Source organism: Aquila chrysaetos, chromosome 5 (assembly GCF_900496995.4).
Source record: "Aquila chrysaetos chrysaetos chromosome 5, bAquChr1.4, whole genome shotgun sequence".
Taxonomy (NCBI): Eukaryota; Metazoa; Chordata; class Aves; order Accipitriformes; family Accipitridae; genus Aquila; species Aquila chrysaetos.
The window spans coordinates 72,590,556-72,612,550 of record NC_044008.1 but is presented as its reverse complement, the minus strand read 5'-3'; the positions used below and the strand labels follow the sequence as shown (position 1 = coordinate 72,612,550).

At 36.8% G+C, this 21,995-nt stretch overlaps 1 protein-coding gene across 3 annotated transcripts in view; it reads right to left on the bottom strand.

The window, feature by feature from the left end:
- Positions 1-21,995, bottom strand: part of HELZ (helicase with zinc finger) — a 92,032-nt gene that overhangs the window by 68,201 nt on the left and 1,836 nt on the right. For 2 of the 3 annotated variants that reach the window (XM_030014430.2, XM_030014431.2), the window contains exons 2-4: positions 6,215-6,441; positions 4,355-4,391; positions 877-1,001 (exon numbers count right to left, since the gene is read on the bottom strand). In XM_030014430.2, coding sequence (XP_029870290.1) covers positions 877-1,001; positions 4,355-4,391; positions 6,215-6,424 — 372 coding nt within the window. In that variant the 5' untranslated portion in view covers positions 6,425-6,441. The remainder of the gene's footprint in view (positions 1-876; positions 1,002-4,354; positions 4,392-6,214; positions 6,442-21,995) is intronic. The other variant, XM_030014433.2, reaches the window with a different exon arrangement.

Sequence of the window (21,995 nt, the reverse complement as noted above, 5' to 3'; positions counted from 1 at the left end):
TCGAAAACAACCTACTGATTAAGTTAAGCACCAAGATATAGGAGACATGATCCAATTTCAAGGTAACAGATTCTCCTACAACAGTTTCTGATGTCACTTACACATTCCTCATGGTCTGACCAGAGCTGCTCTTGTCTGTGCTATGACCACATTTCTGGATTTAGCATCACCACCAGTTCACGGTGATGAACTGCATGCTATTTAATCTCGATTACAGAAATAAAAAGGACACTATTCTTTGCAGACTTATATATGTCCCTAATTTTCCCCATATCAGTAGTCCCGTAAGACTCAGAACAGTTACTTACATGTATAGGGTTAAAAGCATCTTTGCAAGTTTTGACAGTTCAAGGGTAAAATAGAAGCTTTGAACTCAAACCTTTATCTTCGTCTTGAAATGCAAAGCTTTTTTTTTTTTCCTGAAAAGCTTTTCATGCTGTCTTACAACTTATCATGGGCCAGTTATTTAGAAGTCCTATTAGTTATTTTTCTGCTTTAATGGCTCAACTTCCTGAAGTACATACAAAATGGTGTCAGGTGCAACTTAAAAAAAGTAAGCAAAAGTTTGAGATTTACATTATTCTAGTCAATGGCACAAATATGCAAATTCTTTTGCATTCCCTGAGGATTCAGAGCCAACAACAAAAAAACTTTTCAAAATCGTAACAACTCTGAAACACTGGTAATGCAACAACCTAGGTATCCTGATGACACATGCGTGCCCATACACTTATCTTTGTCTTTTTCACGCAAATCATTTTTGTTGCAACCTGCCAGTCAAACATATGGTCAGAAGTTTGTTATTAAACACATTTTAAAAAAAAGGAAATAGAAAACTGCTTTTTAAATTATGTAGATTGCAGCAAACCCACTTACCAGTGATTCACCCATCAGTGATTTGGAAAGAACATTAGACACAATTTGCAGCTTCCCTTTAAGATGCATGCAGCAAAGCACTGCACGGAAAGATCCATCTCCCTTGGCCAGCCCCTCTCCCAGCACTGCAACACAAATCAGCAATTATTGGCTTCATCACAGTATGCATTTAAATAAACTATATACAGTTTTCCTTCACCTTTAAGGTGAAAATAAAGCCTGAAACTTGGGTTGAATCCATGGCTTCTTAGAAAGACAAGTCTTGGATGTAAAGGAAAAATTACTTGCTCTTGTCCAATATTAACTTGAAACTTGTCTCCCACCAGCTAAGAAATGCTGTACACGAGCTCAAAAAAGGTTGTAATGTTTACATGCTAAAATAGACAAAAATTAAATATAGGAAGGGTAAATTCAAATATCTGACAAAGACACAAAGGACCTCCTCTTCACAGTAAGGGTAAGGAAAAAAAAGCAACCAACAACCTCTCAGTAACACAAACATGCTCAGGAAGATCCATTCATGCTCACAAAAAGCATGCCCTGTCGTTTCCAAATATAGCTAACCTCCTCGTGGTCAATTCCTGCTACTTTAAAAGGGCTTTTATTCACTTACGCTGTAAAGTGCAGGGGTATAGGAACGATTGTTTGAGTACAGAAATTTACAGGCTCCATGTAACAGAAAACTTTCCTAATGCTTTCTAGCACTGGATCAGATAGCTAGCCACACAGACACTTTCATTGACACTTCCAATAGTGAAAGGATTTATTTCACGATATATACGTGCTTCAGACAAGCAGGAACAACACTTAATCATATAAATATTACCTGTCCAATAAACGAAATGCCAGAGACTAAAAAGCTAGTAAGCTTAGCATGTGAGTTGAAAAGAAGGCTGGACAGTTGTTTAAAATTACAGAATTATAACATATATTACTGTTATTGCAGGCAACATCAACATCTGTGTTGATACTGCTACTCATGCAGATGCAAACAGCTCCTGTTAGTGCTACAGGAATTTTACATTCACCACAACTTCAGGATTACATTTTCGAATAATAAATCAAAACTCCTCACTCAATAGACGTTCACATGGTTAACAGAAATTGCATGAAAGACTAAAGAAAAAAATAGTCCCACAAAACATTTACATAAAAACAACTAGACATCTCTTCAAAATGAAATGGTAACTAAATCCTGTTTATAAAGTGCCTCAAAGATTAGTCTGAATTCACTACTCTGATGATACTGACCACATTTCCAAAAATAGAGCTTACTTCCCAAATCAGAAGCAGCAGTGCCAGAAATAGCTTTAACATGTCTGACAGTTTGCTATTTTAACCTCAAAGACTAGATGTCCAATTATGATATTTCATATTATTAACTGCATAGTATCACCAAGCTAAAACATACAGTTGCACATAAAAAGTTACACCACATTAACCAGTAACTTTTGGTAAAGATTTGTGGAATAATTTAACAGATTGTAAGTTACCGACATTCCTTGTAACAGTGTAAGCAGCATACTATGAAGAACATTTATTTCTCCAGCTATTCCAAACTGTACTTATCATTCAGGTTAAAATAAAACACTGTCATAGGTATGCAACATGTCAAGTCTTGTAAAAGGCAGAACAGCAGCTTGAATAAAACTTTGTCTATTAAATTGTGAGTACCAAGGAAGTGTGAGTATCAGGTAGTCCATACTAAGGTTGTTTCTTCCCAAGGATATTTCAAACAAAACTAAAACTAAGACCTTTCAGGATCATATATGCAGATACTCTAAACTGTCAGATGCTGGGCTACAATTGATAACAGCACATCATGAGGAACCACAAACAAATACTTCATTCATATAGTCATAAAAATACAAGGGGTATATACAAATATATATAGACACACACACAATATTTTTATATACATACATAAATATGGCATCAGTAAGTTGAAAAATGTCCTTAGTTTTAGATCTGGAGAAAATATTTGCAGAACATGCTGGCATGAATTAAGGAAATTAATATTAAACTGGACACTATTTCTTTGTTATTAATATACATTTGAAACCTGTTTTCTCTACTTAAAAAAAAAAAAAAAAGGTAGAGATCAGCGCTCCTATTCCACCCACTCCTATGCCCGTCCAGTGAGAGAAGAAAAATAGTTAACATGACAGTTCCTTTGAGATACTGGTAACTGACACATATGCCAAGACAAAGTTTCACAAATGAATGTCACCCATCTACGCCTATGACAAACCCATCAAATCTCATCAATGAGAACGGTATTCATTAAACAGCATTCTCCCTCCTACCTCCTTTAACCATCATTCATCTTTCCATATGTGTCTCTCTCGCTTTTATTTGCCATCATGAAAGACAACTGCGAGGTTAGTCAGAATATTACACCCTTCGCATATACCAACATTTAAAAGAAGCAGCTTTAAAAAAAAATCCAGATTATTTAAGAATGTTCAGCCTTTTTTAAATTTGTTAAACTTTCATTTTACACCTACAGAAAGCAAGTTTACTTTTCTTAGTTATGTTTTGTGGACCTTCACAAGCAGGCTGCAGAGCCCCACAAATTCCCCAGACTATGACTGGAGTATCTATGAAGACAAACGCATTTTAAAAAAGAAAGAAAAAAAAACCACACACCAAAAACAGACAAACAAAAACCACACAAAACCAGAAAGGAATGATTTAAAGATTATCATTGCTAGCACAGGAATGTCAGAATAGTTTATCACACAGTCTGTGTAAGAAAACTGTGGTTTGAAGAAACTTCCTTTAAAATTCAAGAGTAGCTAAGGAACTAAAAACCTGAAAGGTGGGATCTACCCACCTTTTCTTTCCAAATCTAACTGATAAGCTCTGTTCCAACGCTTACCAAACTCAGTGAAGAGTTCTCAGTGAGTGCGCTCTACATGAATAACAGAACACTAGGAAGGATTGTTAATTCCTTTAAAAATACCCCGACTGAACAAGGCAGTGAAACATGAAAGGCTCAACTTCAATGTGACACATGCACATTTGGAAGCTTTAACAAATAGGAATAAATATAAGTACATCATCTTGATTTTCTCTGAATCAAGTCCCAAAATGCAAACCAAAATATCCACCATATCCCTAGGAAGAAAGACGGAACAATCAGCTGTCTTTATCTTCACAAGAATCCTAACACTATCAATTCATCCTACACTTGTATACCAAAATATCTATTAGCCAAATAGCACCACTGTGCCAAAGACATGCATTTGAGTTCTGGTACTTGAATACAAGTTACAAAATAGTGAGATCTCTCGGGGGTGGGGGTGGGGTGGGGGGGTGGGGGGTGGAAGTGGAAAAAGTATTATATAGCAGATACATTAATTTTAACTAGGAAGAAAAACGTTAGCAAACTAACAAATCTGGGCATCAGTTTTAAAAATTCAGACAACTGACTGCAATTTATAACACTATGTAATAAAGAAAGAAATAAGCATACCATGCCTACAGTCTTCATCTGCTTGCCCATACTTTTTCTGAAAGGTAAAACATGAAAAGTTTAAAAATAGCATTATTCCAGTTAGCATAAACAACTACATGCTTGAATTACGAGCTTCTTAAAACTTTTTAGAATCCATTACCTCGTCTTTTCCTGGGTGGAACATGTAAAGAACATCAGTCACATGTCTAATATAATATAATTAATTTTTAGAATGCTGACTTTTTCTCAAATTCTCAGCAAATGAACATTTTAAAAGAGGAACACGAATGGGGAAAGGTATATGTTTTATATGTGTTTGTAGGTGGCTCAAACCCAGGAAAAAAAAAAAACTGTAATTATTTTTTTTAAACTTGTACTAATATGGTGCTGTTGAAATCTGTGGTATGTATTTTATACTCTGTCTTATCAGTGGTGATTTTAAAAACTACTTGGTTTAGTAAAACAAGAAAGAAAATCTGGAATTTTTTTTTCTTTTTCTTTTTTTTACTTATAAGCCTTCAAGTATCTATATAATTGAAGTCTTTAATAGGAAGGTTTTGATTACAAGTATTTTTCCAAATCCCCTGAAGACTTACTGCAATAATTTCTCTATGATGAACATCCAGATAGGTGCCTCACAGGATTTTCAAAAGCATCCAGGTCAGAAACGTATTAAGTACTGCTAAGCGTCTATCTGCATATTGGCCTATGTAAATAATTTTGAGAAGTCAAGTCTGTAGTAACACAACTTCCATTAAAAAAAATCCTAGTTATTTCTGAATCTCTTCCCTGAGGAGCCATAAGATAGGTCACATCTTAATTTAAGAAGTTTCCCAATCCTTGTTTTGCACACTGAATGGTCCAATTCAGCTATCTGTTTAAAGAATGCTTAAAAATGCTCCATAATCAGATGGGCAAGATTTATCTTAAAGCTGCTGAGCAAAGTCTTACAACTTGACCAAACTTTTTCCACATGGGATGAAACTGTTCATATCCAATACATTAAGATTTGAGATGGACAAGGCCCTTGTAAATCTGTAATAACATTTCTAAAACAGAAAGGTAAGGAAAATGGTAGGTGCATTAAGCAGATTGTAGATTTATTCTTAAGCACTGTAATGTCCGTTCCTTTAAGAAACTGTAGGGCTCTGATGCTTTAAAGGAAGGACATGAATTTGGCAATGGGATCACCTATAATTTAGGGTTATGCCTCTGTAAAGGTTTGTAAATGCAAGGCAAAAGATCCCAGTTTTCACGTTTCCATTAAAAATCTGCCAGAGCCTAAAAGTTACATCTTTCACCAGATATGCTCTAGCCTAGCCATGGAAAACTAATATATTATCAAGTATTAAAAGACTAATGTTAAGTCTATGCAAATGGAGCTAAATTAGGTAGGAACTGGCTAGCTGAATTCTGACATTTCTTAACTTTGTTTTTGAGTGTTTAGATTTGCAACCTTAAATTTCATACTCTTTAATGATAAGGTAATTTGGTATGTAATTCAGCATAACTGGTCAAACATAACACCCTAAAACCTGATTTTTTGCCTTCCTAGAATATATTTAAGAAAAAAAAAAAACCACACCACAAACTTGTTTTTTTTTTTTTTTTGTTTTTTTTTTTTTTAAGTATTTTACTTCATTCTTTTAGAGAACTGTGATTCAGACCCAGACTACTTAGAGGTCCCAATCCTGAAAAATAAACAGATCAGGGAAACCTGCAAGACAGAAGCCTCATATATGCTTTAGCAAGAGAGATTCTGTGGCAAACCAACATGCCAATCACAGCAAAACTCTGAATTTTATTTAAATCTTGACGGTACAAGATATTTGATTGTTCTTTCCAGTTCACTAGATACTATTAAAGAGTCACACTCACAAGTTGTAAAAAGGAAGCAATTCTATACAGAAGAGTCTCGATTTTGATGCGGTCGATTTCTGCCTGGCATGCCTCCGGGAGGTGAGCTGGGGGGTACTGGCTGAGGGAAAGGAGAGCCTCTGTGCAATGCTTCACTGCCACTTCATAATCCTGCTGCTTAAGAGATTCACATGCTTGTTCACATGACTTCTCTGGTCTTCTGTCTGCCATGACTCAGGGACAGAATCCTAGAGTGGGGGCAGAGGGGATGATAAAATGTTGGTTAGCTGTATAATGGCAGTGACAATTTGCCAACCAACTTCCATTCCCATCTCAAGGTGCTGTATCACATCCCCTTCATTTTATGCCATTCGCATTTCCTATCCCAAGCTTTCTCACTAACCTACCTCTTCCCAGTCTTTTGTCCATCGCTCCCAGCTCTCGCTTTTGAGTATAATTCAGGAAAGTATTTAAGCCCATGACTGATTTTAAGAATAGAAGTAGTGGTTTCAAATTTAAAGTCAGCATGGATTTAAGCACTTTGCTACATAGAGGCTTTTGGGTCTTCACTGGCAATGTGATCTTTGCTTTGGAAGCAATACAACTCATCCGCCAACTGCTCTTTCTCCGAGCCTGCAGCCATTTACTCCAAGACACCTTTCTCTTCAAAGCACTTCTCACCTACGCTCAGGGGAAGGAGCCGCTCTCTCCGGCTGGGTGAAGCACAACAGGGATGCACAAGGATGAATGAGAAAGAACAGGAGGTCAACAGGAAACCACTTGTCTCTTCCTTCAGTTGATTTATTTCCATTTAAGTCTGAGAAAGTCTAGATACCCCTGCCACACCAACACCTTTATGCAGAACTTCGGGGGCGGGGGGTCGAAACAGTTTTTATTAAAATCTGTATACAAGACAGACAACAGTACCTGCCAATAAACTGAGACAAATGGTTATCCACAATCTAAAGCACCAACAGAAAAGCAAAGCACTTCTATAATCCATGTCTACATTCTCCCTTCATTGACATAATATTTAAATAGATGATACACATCCCTAGAGACATTGTACTTTAAAGCTCACTTCACAAAAATGTGTTCTGGTAACTGAAAGAGGAAAAAACATGACTTCTCATTTTCATTTTTAGCAAGCAGCATACTATCAGTATTTGTGATTATATATCAACTATTGTGATTGTCTCAAATAACTATCTTTAGCCCACTTTCACTGCTAAAAACTTCCTTTGTACTTGGTATTTTTAAGTGTTTAACCAAACTAAGGTAAAGTAACTTCAAGAAGTTAATCAGAAGGTCAAATAAATGCATTTCCTTATATGAAAAATAATTCACTATCCCACTTTTCTCTTTTCCCACTTTTGTCTTCTCTAACATATGCCTAAGCCAATATACAGTAGAAATGTAAACAAGACTTTTCATATATTATGTGACAGTGTTCTATCTGTTCCCTTCCATTCTTAAAATTTTATTTTCAGTATCAATACAGAAATATAAAGAAATATAGATTTTTCAAGACAATTTTGACTTAAACCACCTTTCCTTTTACACCATTTATATAAAAATGTCTTGTACAACAATATATCTTCCCAAAAATGAAGGAACACAAGCATGGATATTTTGCAGTTATCCCGATACAAATCTGTGACATATGCCTCTTTCTTAATAATGACCTTGCAAAATATTGCCTCATTCATCCAGATATTTCTTTTTCTGCTAGAAATGAGTTCTCATTTTCAATCAGAATAGGAACAAGCAAGTAGATTTTGCATTTCCATACATAAGAGTAAATTCATTCATGAAGTAATTCTATTAACATTAAAGACACTCAGCTGGCTCACTTAAGCACATATTTTCAATTATATAAGTGTTATGTATTCTTAAGCTGTTTATGCAAGGATCCTTTCTTGCTACTTGATTTCCATTTCACTAACATTTTAGGCCACAGCGAATTTTACAAATCTAGGATGTGGTTCAATAGTAATACAATAGTTGATGTTTTTCTCACGTACATTCTGTTTTCCTCCTAAGGGACTGAAAGAGAGGATTTCATGAACTCTGCTGTACTTCTGATTTCCTCACTTCCTGGCTGACATGTAACCAAAATTCCTTTGACCAAAAGTCTGAGCAGAGCTTCTGTGTGTTTATTCCTGAAGAACTGATTATACACAGATCCCAGCATAACTGACCTGGCCAGCATAACTGACAGGCATTTGAAAGCTATGTTATCCAGCCCTTCTTCTCCAACAGGGCACCATGTAAAAGAAAAACATGTTACTTATCAATTGTCTTACGCTGGCTGTTTTGAGAAATATTGAACTAGTCTGTTTGAGGAAAAGCTGTATTTTAGATGCCCAGCAGTGACCTACTGTACTGCAAAGGCCACACAATTTCTCTGGTCAACTTGAAGACTTAGAGAGCACTTCAGAGGACATAACTGACCCTAAGCAAAAACCTGTGGATTAAGTTAAGTGGAGCCAAGAGAAGTCCAGACCAGGCTGTTTGGATAACTGGGCTAAACTGAGACACACTATCGGTATTTCAGAGTGTAATTAAAAAAACCTCTGAAGTCACAGTATATGGGACACAGTGATAGATAAGGAGCTGCGGCAGTGTAATTTAAAAAAAAAAAAAAATCTAATCCTAACAAAGAAAACCAGTATGTGGAAAATGATACATTCAGGCTCTCAGATTTCATTTCAATTCCATTTATATCTATGCATGCAGACACAAACATGCACATTTACTGGGTATTTGCACCATCTACTTCAGACTCCAATCCAGGTGCTCTAAACTGTTCCTTGGAGGCACTTGGCTCTTCCTGCTGACTCTTTAAAAACCCATGCTCCTAGCTGCAGTCCCCTCGGCTGTGCCTAAATTAGCAACTGAGACTAGATTATGTGAATGCGAATTACAACCATGTTTTCCTAAAATCTAGTCTATTGTAGTACCTGACCTACCCATGTTTAAAATTATTTCAGAACAGTTAAAATATTAACAGCCAAGAAACGGAGACACTTGTCAAAGGAAATTTGAGTTTTATAAAAGTTTATTTTCAAAAATTTCAAATGTAAAACTGGATTTTCTACATGCACGCCAAGAGTAGAAATTATTACAGATCAGCACTGAAAGCTAAAGCGTCACAAGGTCTGTGCTATACTCCCAACTCTCTGCAAAACTGAGCAAATTACTTATGTACTTCACTTACTCCATCTGTAAAACTGAGATTAAAATACTAAGCATGAAACAGAACAAATGTCAGGATTATTCATTTTCTCAAACTGGCCTGGAAAACCACATGCCAGAAGAGTTCTAAATTCAAATTTGAGTAACAATTTATTCGAACAGCAAAGTTTAATTCAACTTCAAAATTCTGAAAAAACAGTAAACAGGCATATTCTCACTATCTAAAGTTACACATCTAAAATAGGTGGACCTACCTTAGAAATACAGGCACAATGCCTTATCAACGGAGCCTTTATTATCAGTGGTCAATTCAAAGCATTTCTTAGCTTTGAATCATCTCACAGCAGCACCGCTGCCTACAGAAAGGCTCCCAATTTATGCACTCAAGTAAAATATTTAAGCCCAGTGCCTGTGAATTCCACCTGGTATGACAGTAAGCATCATGTTGACTAGAACACATACAGAAGTTTACACAACTCTTCTTCACTGGTTAATCCAGAAATCTAAGCCTGGCATTATAGTTTGTACCTCCAAAAAACTCCTGCCTTTAAGTAAAAGAAAACTTACTGATCTTACATTTCTTTGAAGGCCAAGTTGTGCTCAGCTTAGTTTCCACAAAATATCATTTAAAAGATCTGGTTAGTTCCAACTGGTGTAACTTAAACCTTGGTAGTTTTTTCAATGAACTACGAGCGATATTTTTTTTTTCCCCTACAACTAATGATTTTCAGGCTCAATATTCCTAATGAGTATTTCGCCTTCTTCCCAAAGGGATTTTGTAAACAAACATGAAAAGAGTAACTAAAATCTAATCTCCAAATAGTACTGTACGTTTCCCCTCCAGAAGTGCAGAGGGGGCTGGGAAAGGCAGAAGGCACAGCTTGAGGAGGAAGAGCGATAAACAATGTGATGTACACAGTCATTTATTTTCAAGTAAACACTATGCCTGCTTGGTGCACAGGAGGCTTTTGAAGCCACAGTCTGATGAGTCCAACTTCAAACTAAAAATCAGTGTAGGAGGAGAGAACATCGTGAACTAAAATTTTAGTGTTTCACAGTGGTTTAACTCATGACTGTGCACTTTCATGCTTCACAGCTTACCGATGTATTTTATGGAATCAAAGAGTCCATACATTAAGATAATGATAAGTTAAAGCATGTGACAGTTTCTAAAAAATTTCAAACAGATGCTTTTTCAATTCACTGTAAAGCATCTAGCCAGATAACTCTCGCTGTACTTCATAAACAAACAGATTAGAGGGCACAATGCTGTTCCTATTAATGTTATTGGCAAAATTCCCAATGTCTGCCAAGACAGAAGGATCAGATCCAAGGTCTCGCATGCCAAGCTGACAAACAGTAGACAAGTCAGTAAATATTTGCATATTTTAACCAGACATTAACATCTCTTGTAAAGATTTATGCTAAAGCAATGATGTTCAACTTGCAGTCCTACAGTGAGACTGGTAGGAATTTACTGTCAATTGAATATACTTCAAGAGCCGCATCCTGGGATTCACAAACTGAAGCAAATGAATGAGACCCATTGCCATGGGGAACACGCAGGGGAAGAGCCTCTCCAGCTGCCTCCCATTACAATCCATAACCCTTCAAACAGTTCTGCTGTGAGAAATAGGCACCCAAATATTCCTTGCCAAAGCTATTCAGCTGTGTCCTCCTGTTAACAGCCTACTGTATTGCAGGAAAGGAGAGGAGAAGAAGGGTTTGCCATTCCATTGCCTATTGCGGTCAAGCTGGCACAGGCTCAGAGAAAGCAGGGCAGGAATTCAACTCATCCTGCCCCTCTCTAAGGAAATGTGTGCGGTGACCACACTGTCGTTCCTAACCCTTTGTGATTTTTTAGCCCTTCTCACAAATTGGAAAAGCTGGCCACCAAACTGGACAGAAGTTTTAAACGTAATAAATTCAGGTAATACATCAAGAAAAGACAGCTGTTTTATCATAACTTCCCAGCAATTTCTTTTAAGAGGCAAGAAGAGACCTACTAAAACTATTTTTGAGGCTGGTTGCTCTGCCGTTGTTCCCCAGTAACTTCTGAACTTCAAGTCAATTGGAACTGAATTTCACAGAAGTCTAAAGGGTCTCAAAGATGCTGCAAGTTTTATGAAAAATATGTAACAAGACAGATAACAGAATCAGACTTTTTAGGTCCACCCAGGGAAAGGATGTTATAATTCAGCCTCTTATTGATACCAAGACATCAGTTACTGCCATGTGCCGCCATTTACCCAAGGAGAGAGAACGCTGTACCAAAATATCACTCACCAGTAGAAGAAAAACCTTATTTATCTTTCTTGCCCATAATGATAGAAGCCATAAACTGCATTCATTAACTTAACTGCTCAGGGATCCATCCAGTAGTTTCCAGGTTTCACTAAAGCAGTTTCCAAACTTTTCAGACTATAGACATTAGCAGTACGCATCACACAGCTTTTTGAAATTTGTTACTGAAAATTGAGATGTAAACAATACATATATGAAGGCCTCAAAAATTTGTTGTTTCCATAGTACAGAAAAGTAATATTTGTGAAGTTAGAAAGTTGCTACGGACACAATCCCTGTGACTGAAGAGTACTCTAGTTCCCTCTTACTCAAAATTATCAGGAAAAGACTGAGAAGATACTTTAATTTACACAGGTATGGAAAGATCTGGGGTCATTATTAATAATCTGGCTTAATTACAATACATTGAGTAAACTACACAATAAAAATTTTAGCTACTGTGAACATGCCAACATTATAGTTAAAAATGATGGGTCACTGAAATTCAACTATCAAGACTCCGCAAACAAACCACATTTGTCAGTCCACATACTAAAATAGGGAATAATAATACATTTTTCTACTGTTACATCATATTATACAGTTGCTCTGGCATCTCTAGTGATCCTATCCTGAGGCATGCTTGCACCTCTAGATGTTAGGTAATTGTTGTTGTAGTACTCCAAAATACCACTCAGGTACCTTTAGATTACTAAATTAAGATTAAACACCTATTTATTTTCCTTACCTATAGTGATAAAATAAACTTATCTTTGCCTTAAGACAAAAAAAGCATTTTATTCAAGCCTCCAGGAAGGAATAAAATACAGCTGCACAAAACACAGAAGCCACTTACAGACACACAGAAAGAATGCACTTTCCTAGTGTCATGACATACATCATAAACAATCCCACACTCAGAAATCATTTAATAAAATGAGAGTAGATAATGATAGTGCACTATACCAATGTGAAAGACTTAACAGAACAGAGAGAAAAACTATGGTGCATCTTTCATGTGCAAGGTGCAGAAAGGAATAATATAAAAGGTGCTTTGCTTTTTTTTATTTTAAGAAAAATATAACAGCAGAGATCTTATGCACTCATTTACTGCAATTATGGCTGAAGTCAGTAATATTAGTTATACACGGTGCTCAGAAATGTACTGCACACCTTACAGAACAAATACAAAAGTCTCCACCCTTGAGAGAGGACAATCTAATCAGTTTTCTGAAATAACTGAATTACTCTGGTTAATGTTGTACAACTCCAGGCAAAATGACCCTACTTTAAATTCCAAAAATGATGTTAAATCTGAAATGGAGCATACAGAATAAGGAAAGCTTATTTCAAGGTTTTATTATATAGCATAATAGCAGCAAGAACTTCTGCTACGTGGCCTCTAAGGAACATGATTTCATTGCTTGATTTCACTCAGGAAGGGCAAAAAACAGGAATTAAAAGGTTCATGATGCCCCCTACCATTAAATACTTAGATTAACCTTCCATGTTGACAAACCAAAGACAGCACCATAAATTGGGAGGACAAGTGATCTCTGGCCACATAAATGGAGCCTTGAGTCTGATCCTGTAAACTTGATGTATAGAATAAACACATCCACATTTACTGAAAAAGGAACAAGTGCCTGTGGGTGGTTTACCATTCACAGAACAATAGTAAGAAAAATATAGCAGCAATTGAAATTAAGAGCAAATGCCTTCCGTATGTGGATCCTCTGTTCTTTAAATCACTTTACACACATCACAGATAAGTAACAAGTTAGATTTCATTGCATGTCAGTTATGATTTCAGTACAGACACTTTATTAAGTGATTATTAACACCTTATTACCTTTACTAATCTCTTTTATTTTTGTTTTGGAAATAGCAGCAGAAAGAACAATCTATACAGCCAGCAGCAGCAACATTTACACATGCACAAACTGGCTATCTTTGGCTGAAAATCTGAAAATAACTCATGGCCTCAGCACTTGTAATGACCCCATCCACCACGTAAGTATCCCTAATATCTTCATTTCTTGACTTTAAAATGATCCTTTTTCCACACAGCTGTCTGAAAACATTACCTATCTTGATGAAACTAAGCAAAATACATGGCAAGTGAAAGCACAACATCTACTTGGTATGTACTCCCTTTGTCTGAAAGCCATCCGTAACTGACAGACACAAGATTCCTAGTTACACAAAGCAAATATATATACATACTGCATTCATTAAAATTACAGTACAAATACTACCACTTCGATACTCAAAGGTTGTGTAATGACAAAAGTATCTGTACAAGCTTATGTTGGCTCTCCTGTGTGTCTGCATTATGATATAGCCTTAACTGTATTAGTCACATACTACATTTTCCAAGGGCTACCTGGCAGAATGAGCAGGCACAACAGAGGCTGCCTGCTTAATGGACATCTAGTTAAATACTTCAGCATAGGGCCTAAGGCCTTATTTACTGCATGCTACTCAAATCGCATTCTCAGGACTGCATTTTAATGTTTTCATTAACTTTCAATAACGCTTACAAATACTGTGACCGAGCACTTCACAAGTATTAAGAAAATATCTTCACCCTTCTAACATAATTCCCATTTTACAAAGAATTAAGACATTAAAACACATTAAAGCCAAAAGTTCCTATAAACTTCTTACATTCTGATTAAGACAACTAAAAGTGATTTTTCCCCGTTATGCTCTGCCCTGTACTATATAGCCATTTATATGATCAAAGCAGAACACCCAGTGTCTGCAGAGTGACTTATGAGTATTCAGCATTTCTCTACATCACAACATGGGAGCGTTCATTAGAAATACAGAAAATGAAGTGTAGGAAAGACAGGGCTTAAGTATGATTTGCCTTTTTTTTTTTTTTTTTTGCTATTCGCTACTCCATTTCTGAACCACTTTCTAATCTATGCAGATAGTGAAACTGTATTCCAACAAACTGTATTAGCATTATAAAATAAATTATCTGTACCCACACATTATAGCCTCCCTTCTACTTCTTTCTTTCTAACACTAATATTTTTCAATCTCAATCTCCTTGTTCAGCCACATTTATTCTACATATCCTGCGAAAATCTGCATTTTGCACCTTCTGTTTAAATCCAGTCACTGCTTCCTCTGTGCTGCATGAAAGTAGAGCTGGTAGGAAAGAGGAACTGGCTATCGGGAGTACAGAAGGGGAATTCTCTGTGCTCTCATTTTTGTCCAGATCATACCAGGAAGGAATGCAGAAGCCCTAGCCTTCAAATTGGACAGAAATCCTATTTAGCTCAGGCTGAAGTATATTCACTGCAGGGATGATCTTTTAGATTTGTACTAAATGTTGATTTGACCAATGCTGAGCAGATTTTCACAGGGTTGATAACAAGTATATCCTTGGCAGAAATGTCATACTATACCATATCTCAACTTTTTACAAAGCAGAACTATAGGTCATTAGAATTCTTTTCTATTTTGTTCTGAACATAAAAATACATTTTTTGCTTAATTTTTAGTAGACTGAATCATGTTGGCAGAACCCTCCACTCCTTCCACAGAACCCAAAAAGTCAGACTGCAATAGACACCTACCATGGGAAATTTCAACCCAAATAATTAAAATTTGGCAAGTAATAACGAACTGAAATGAGGAGTATGTCATAGTAAGCACCAGGTAACATAATAATAGGTGGTGTTTCTGCCCCACCTAAAGTTCTTTTGGCTCCTTCATAGAAAATCTTCACGTAAACAATCTTTCATAATAACCGGTTAACAGCAGCAGTTTGTATTCCATATACCTATATATTCTTACTGCTTTTTGAGAGCAGAGTTTCTCACTCTTATCCAAGATGAGGGCATTTTAATTGAAATATTGTCCCATGGTTACCATTTTATCCCCATAACAACATCACCAATTACTTACTTTAAAAAAATGCATTAGAAAAGTAATTTAATCTTTGCTTCTCCTAATGAAATTTGCCAGAGAAAAACAAAGGGAAAAATCAGCACTGCACGACCAGCCAGCTCTCCGTGGAGCAGCACCAACCTACAAGTCTCAAACTCAAACACACTTTGCAAAGAATACAGTATTCATACTCTAAAAGCTGTTTTAAACCTCATAATCCACAACTTTATAAACTACTTGTAGCAGAACTTCCCTTTTAAACACTTGAATAACAGAACATGGCCATGTTTCTGAGTGTCTCTGCACATTTCTCATTATAGTGTTTAGTAATAATTTTGACCAAAAAAAAGTGAACACCATTAATCTTAAGGACTTACACAGTTATGCAATTACCAATATTCTTCTCCGCTGAGTCATAAGAAATGCCAAAAGTCCTTTCTGAGAAATGTCTGCTGTATGACATGTAGGTACATCTGTGTATGTGTGACTAAACATCTGTCACCTAATTTTCAAAATGCCAAGCAAGTACAAAACTGTGTTCCCAAGGAATGCAAAGCGGAGTCAAGGAAGATTCCCAAGCATCATTTCAACACAAAACACATAACAGAATGTTTACAAATGTATTTCATAAGTTTAAATGCAACACATATCACAAAGTTTTCCACGTGCTCATTGAATTTGCCACTAACACAGCACTGTCTTCAGACAGCACTTGACCACAGTTCATTTGCCAAAGTTCACCAATTTTATCAGACAGAATCAAAGTTAGCAGTTCCTAACTTTCAGTCTTGTGTTCAATTCACAGCTTCCTCTAATACAGCTGTATTTGGATTTCAGCAATAAAAGTATTTTTAAAATGAAGAAATTATTTCCTCACAGCATATCCCCTTTTGGAAAACCCTGTGCAAACTCCAAAGCTCAGTGGGTTCAATCCAAGTTTTCTCTTAACAGGGATATCATAGTGATGCTGAAACAGTCTTTCCTCAAATGTCAAACTTTGATTTTCATAGAGGACCTTTCTCCACTCTTGACATGTCCCAGTATTGCAAAGCAGCACACCCCTCTACAACTAGGAGACCTATCTGAAGAACACAGCTTTGATCACCAGTGCAAATGCAGATACTACAGGTATATATCACAGTTTTACAGTTGGATTAAAAAAAAAAAAAGCCCTATGTTCATTTTGTTTGACATGCAAAATACGAATCACTCTTTCAATCCATTCAAGAGGCAAAAGAATGTAAAAGTCTTCATGCTGAATATCAGTTATATTGCACAGGTATAGTGCACAGTTCACAAATCGAACATAGAAATAAGCCAGAAAGTTGTGTCACAAAACAGGAAAATCTTCTTTCAATATACCTCAGTCTTCATTGCAGCATTATAATGAACTTAAATTTATTATAGTAGTGAATAATACTGTGACTGAGTTTTTTCTTACGCATTTATACAGTGCTTAGCACAAAAGGGTCCTACCATAACAGATTTAATAACACAATCATGCCACCCACAGATACTCCAAACACATCTTTCCCCCAAACCATACCTGTTATGTAACTGCATATGATATTTTTGTGTGCTGTTTTGAAAGTTCAAAGCAATAACTAACCTCCACCACTAAAAATTGCTATCTTTCTTGGAAATAACCTTTGAAATTCGTTTTTACATGACTGTGCTTCAAATGGTTTGGCATAATATAGCTAAGCCTGATTTGGGGAGTTGTCTTCTAACTCTGTATTTTAATATTAACCCTTCTGTATCCGGATAATGCTTTTGTAACATCCCTGTGTCCTCTCCTCAAATGCACGAACATGACACTACCAATAGGTTCAATTTTTAGACCCCTCCTGGGAATAGAATATGGATTCCCAAGTTCTCCTCACACAGCAAACCCTATGGGCAACAACATAACTTGTATCCAACACACCACAAGTTCCCAATGGCATTCACCCTACTCATTCCTTTTGAAATGAACATTAGAGATTCAGTCACGTATTTTAAACCCCACTCAAAGAACAGACATCAGCAGGAATGAGTAACGATCCTACTGTGGTTAATGGCATAATTCTGACAAAACTTCGGAAGAAGAAAAGCGGTGTCTAGCCCAGCCAAACAAATATAAACAAAACTACAGCCAAGTAGTATCAGTCAGTTCAAACGACAAAACAAATGTCCTGGACCATTCCAAACATGTGAGTGTCTTAAGATATGGCCAGTGCAGTTACCTCAAAACCATCAGCACAAACAACTATAATCAAAAACATCACTTCAATAAAATACCCACAGCACTCGGCTACAACACTGTGTTAGCACAGATTCAGAAGTATGCTAAAAAAAAGCATTCCCCTTAATGACCTCCCTTTGTAGACAATGAGAAAAGCCCAACAAATTCTGGCTCCTGAGATGGCAGGGAAGCAGATGCAAGGCAGCTATCGTGGCTGGTCAACAGTATTTGGGAATCCCAGATAGCTGATGGGGAATTTAGTTGAAAGCAGCAAAGGAATATTACTTGGGAACAAAAGCACGCTGCCTGTCCCTGTCCCCCCCACATTATCCCAGGATAAAATGAAGTTTTCATTTACAAAAATACAGATTATCTTACATTAAGTAAGAAGCTACATAAGGAAGAAGCATTATTTTATATGCAGCCAAAACCACTATGCTTTTCATTTGTGGCATTCTCCATTTACTATATCCACAAAGATTTGCTACTTTCTTGGTCTGCTGATCCACTAAATATTTTCCAGCAAATTAAACACTCTTGCCGCATTACTAACAACCAAGATTCTCAAAAACAGCTCTTGTTGTGTTACGTATTTTGCTTTTGCCATGGGGTCTGAAGGGCTCTGAAAGATCTTCTAAGCATACTTAAGCAGTGTAATTTTTAGTGGTTTGATGAATCCAGTATTTTTGCTATATACAACTATGAAAAAAAAAAACCCAAACCTGGTGAAATTCACAGACTGAAAGATCATTTCTAAGTAACACTTACCCTAACTACCATAAAATCAGCTCAGACGAATCCACACACTGCTCACATTTCTATCCTCCAATTCCTGCCACTCCAACATTCAAAATTTCGTACCTAACATAATTCTACTATTCTTTTTCTTCCAGTGTTTAGTCATTACAGCTCTGAGAATCATTAGCCTTCCTTCTGCTTACAAAACAGGAGAGATCATGAAATTTATTTCCCCAAACCGCATATAAGCCAGAGATTAAAAACATCCACCTCAGTCACATCATTCTTCATGCAAGTGGTACTTCCTGAGACTAACAGAAACAAATCGCACAACAGTTTACAGTAACATATCCAAAACATCTCTTCACATAAAATCACTTACAAAAACTCTTGCTACCAATGCAGCAGCACTGTATACCTCCTGCTTCTTGGAAAAGCTCTATAGTTCAGTGTTGTTAATTCTAAATTACCTTCTTGCTAAAATACCAGTCTTCTAACATCTGACAAAGACTCCATGCCGCTTCGAAAATTTGATAGTTTGTACTCATTCAGAAGTAGGATGGGGCCATAGTAACCACTCAAACTTTTTAGTCATGAAATGGAACCTCCCAGTATAGTAAAACTACATTTAAGGAGGAAAAAGATTTAAATCCTTGATTTCTTATCTGGCTTTCCTGTCCAAAGTTTGCAATTTGGTATTTTGGAGGACTCTGAGAAAAGACTGGATAAATAACCAGCGCATTCCTATTAAATTTATGACAATGAATTTGCACAAAAAATTGTAGAGAAGTATTTGGATACTATGTTGTAGCCACATTAAGTATCCTTTAACTCCAACTAGCAGTGCAATAGAAATGCAACAGAAAAACAAATTCTCACCTATGGGTAATTACAATCCCCCTGCTTAAGTTCCTAAGCACTACTTCTGCTACAGTAATATTCACTTTTCTGTGTGTCTCAGACATGAGTGATTGCTTCTGGTTGAAGCCTCATGTTGCAAACATTTGTGTGAAGAGAAGACGAAAGCTCAGTAAGCAAGACTGGTTTTGAATAAGGAACTTGAGTTACATATCAATACCATCCTAATAAAATCACCAGAAGCTGGCCTGTTTCTGTGGAGCGGTCTGACCTTGCAGACTCCTAATTTCACTATCTATAAAGTTTAGTTATTTCCTTCCTCCTCCACCAAAATAAATACTAGGAGAAAACAAGTGTTTACTTTCCCAGTCAAAATCTCCAGAAGACCAAGCATTCCTTCATTTTTTCTAATTCCATACCAATGCCGTGTGCAAACTTCTAAAAAAGCAGTCTCTTCTTCCATATTCTCGCTCTTTTCTTCCTTGCTGAAAAAAGCATGACAATTGCAGAAGTCTACCAAAGGCAGTAAGAAATCAAACATACAAAGTACGATGTCTTTAAATGTATGTCACTGATATACATAAACACAAGCGCTGACTACTGCCAAAGGCCACAGAAGAAATAGCAAGACAAACAAGAACAAAAATAGGAAGGTCTTGTTTGTTCTGATAATCTAACCCCTAATACTTCCATTTAAAGGGGAAAAATACATATACCATGTAGTGATAATGGGATCTTGCCTTAGGACCTCAACAAAAGAGGTGAGAAATGATTAAACAGTTATGATACGCAAGCAGGGGAAGATCGGGAATACAAAATTTGCTATTTTCTCCCCCACAATGACCCACTAGCAACCTTGCACAAGGAGGAACACTGAGGATCTGCTTCCAGGAACAAGCCTTTAACAACGCTAGGAAAAACCCAAGGACAGGATTCACGTTTACTAGGATTCTTGGCCTACTGATCCCCAAGGCAGGGGGAATGCCAGCTGTCCAACTACTCTATCCCTAAGCTAGATCAGAATGACACCATCCTTCCTCCTTGTTCTCCAAGTCAGCTCCCACGGCTTTCCCTAGTTATTCAGGCTGTACACAGGGGACAGGATTTAAATGATTACAAAAGACTTTTCTAATTTAGATTTCACTCCTGCTACCAGACCTACTAGGTACCACCGACCTCAGGAGGGAATGCCAGTGAGGTGAAAGATTCAAGGCCTTTCAACTAACAATCTGAATTGCTCCAGCAATTGCTTCTGCCACTACTAAAATCAAAACACCTAGAATAAAGTGCAGGAGCAAATGTAAGATGGTAGTAAACAATGAATAAAAAGAAAAAAACCCACACTAAGTCAGAAAGAATATCCAGCTGTAATTGCAAAGGGGATTTTAGTAACAAAAATAATTGCCAACGACGGAGAAAATATTTCATCAGACTACTAAATTAACAGAGTTGGAAAACATTAGTAGTAGTATTGCCTAGCTCTTACATAGTCCCTTTCATCCACAGGCATCAAGACTCCTTACAAGTTGGTAAGATTCACTATTCCTATTTGAAATTCCTTCAAAAGGAAGCATCAACAGGTGAAGTGATTTGCATCAGGCTGTCCACTTCTCTCGAGCACTAGGCCTGTACCCTATCCACTTGGAAGTATTACCTTTTCAAACCTTCCAGACACTGTTACTTAGATTTTTTGAGATGGGTATTTCTCCATGAATCTAACCTTCAAGCAGAAGCCCTCTCCAAGCTACAACACTTCTCCTACTAATACAGATCCCAAAGCCCAGGAGCAACTTCTCTGAAACCAATGAGATTTCACAAAGGGAAAGGATCTTCCATGACAGATCAAGAAGCAAAACTGGGACAAATTACAGATTAAGATCCTGTTTCCACATCTCCTTTAATTTTTAGTCTGCTGGGGAGAGACTAAAACAAGCCACCTGCCCCCCCCCAACCCCCCCCCCCCAAAAAAAACAAAAACCCAACCAAAAAACCCCAACGAAACTAACTATTACAACCTTTCAAGTCCTAGAGCCATCACTTTAATAAGCCTCTTTCATAAAAAAATTCATCTGGCTCACTTAAAAAGGCACGGTGTCCATGTGAATTAAAGGAGGGGAAATACACACTGTACGTTTCATAAGTCAAAAAAATTCACAGAGGTGAGGAGTGATAATAGAAATGTGATTTCAGCTAGGAAAAAGAAAAGTAATTTCTGCTTTCATAACAAATTACAAAGAGAACTCAATTTTATCAGTAATAACACATAAAATATTCCTTCACTTGCCAATAAAGAAAAACTGTTCTGCTAATTAAAGTTCAACAAAAAAAGCTTAACTCAGCTTTCACCACTCACAGTTTCTTTGCTGTAAAAGCTAAGCCTACCAAAGTCTGATTGACCTAAGAGTGAATCCCTCGGTTTGCATCCCGAGGAGGGGGAGGGAAGGTGGTGGTCACTTGTACACTTTCCCCTCATCTAAGTTTCAACTGCACGTTCAAAATCAGCTCCTCGCTGCAAAGGACCAGCAAGCTGCCCAGCATCCCCAGACTATTCCAATCAAACAAGCTTTGCCATTGAAAAAAAAAAAAAAAAAACAA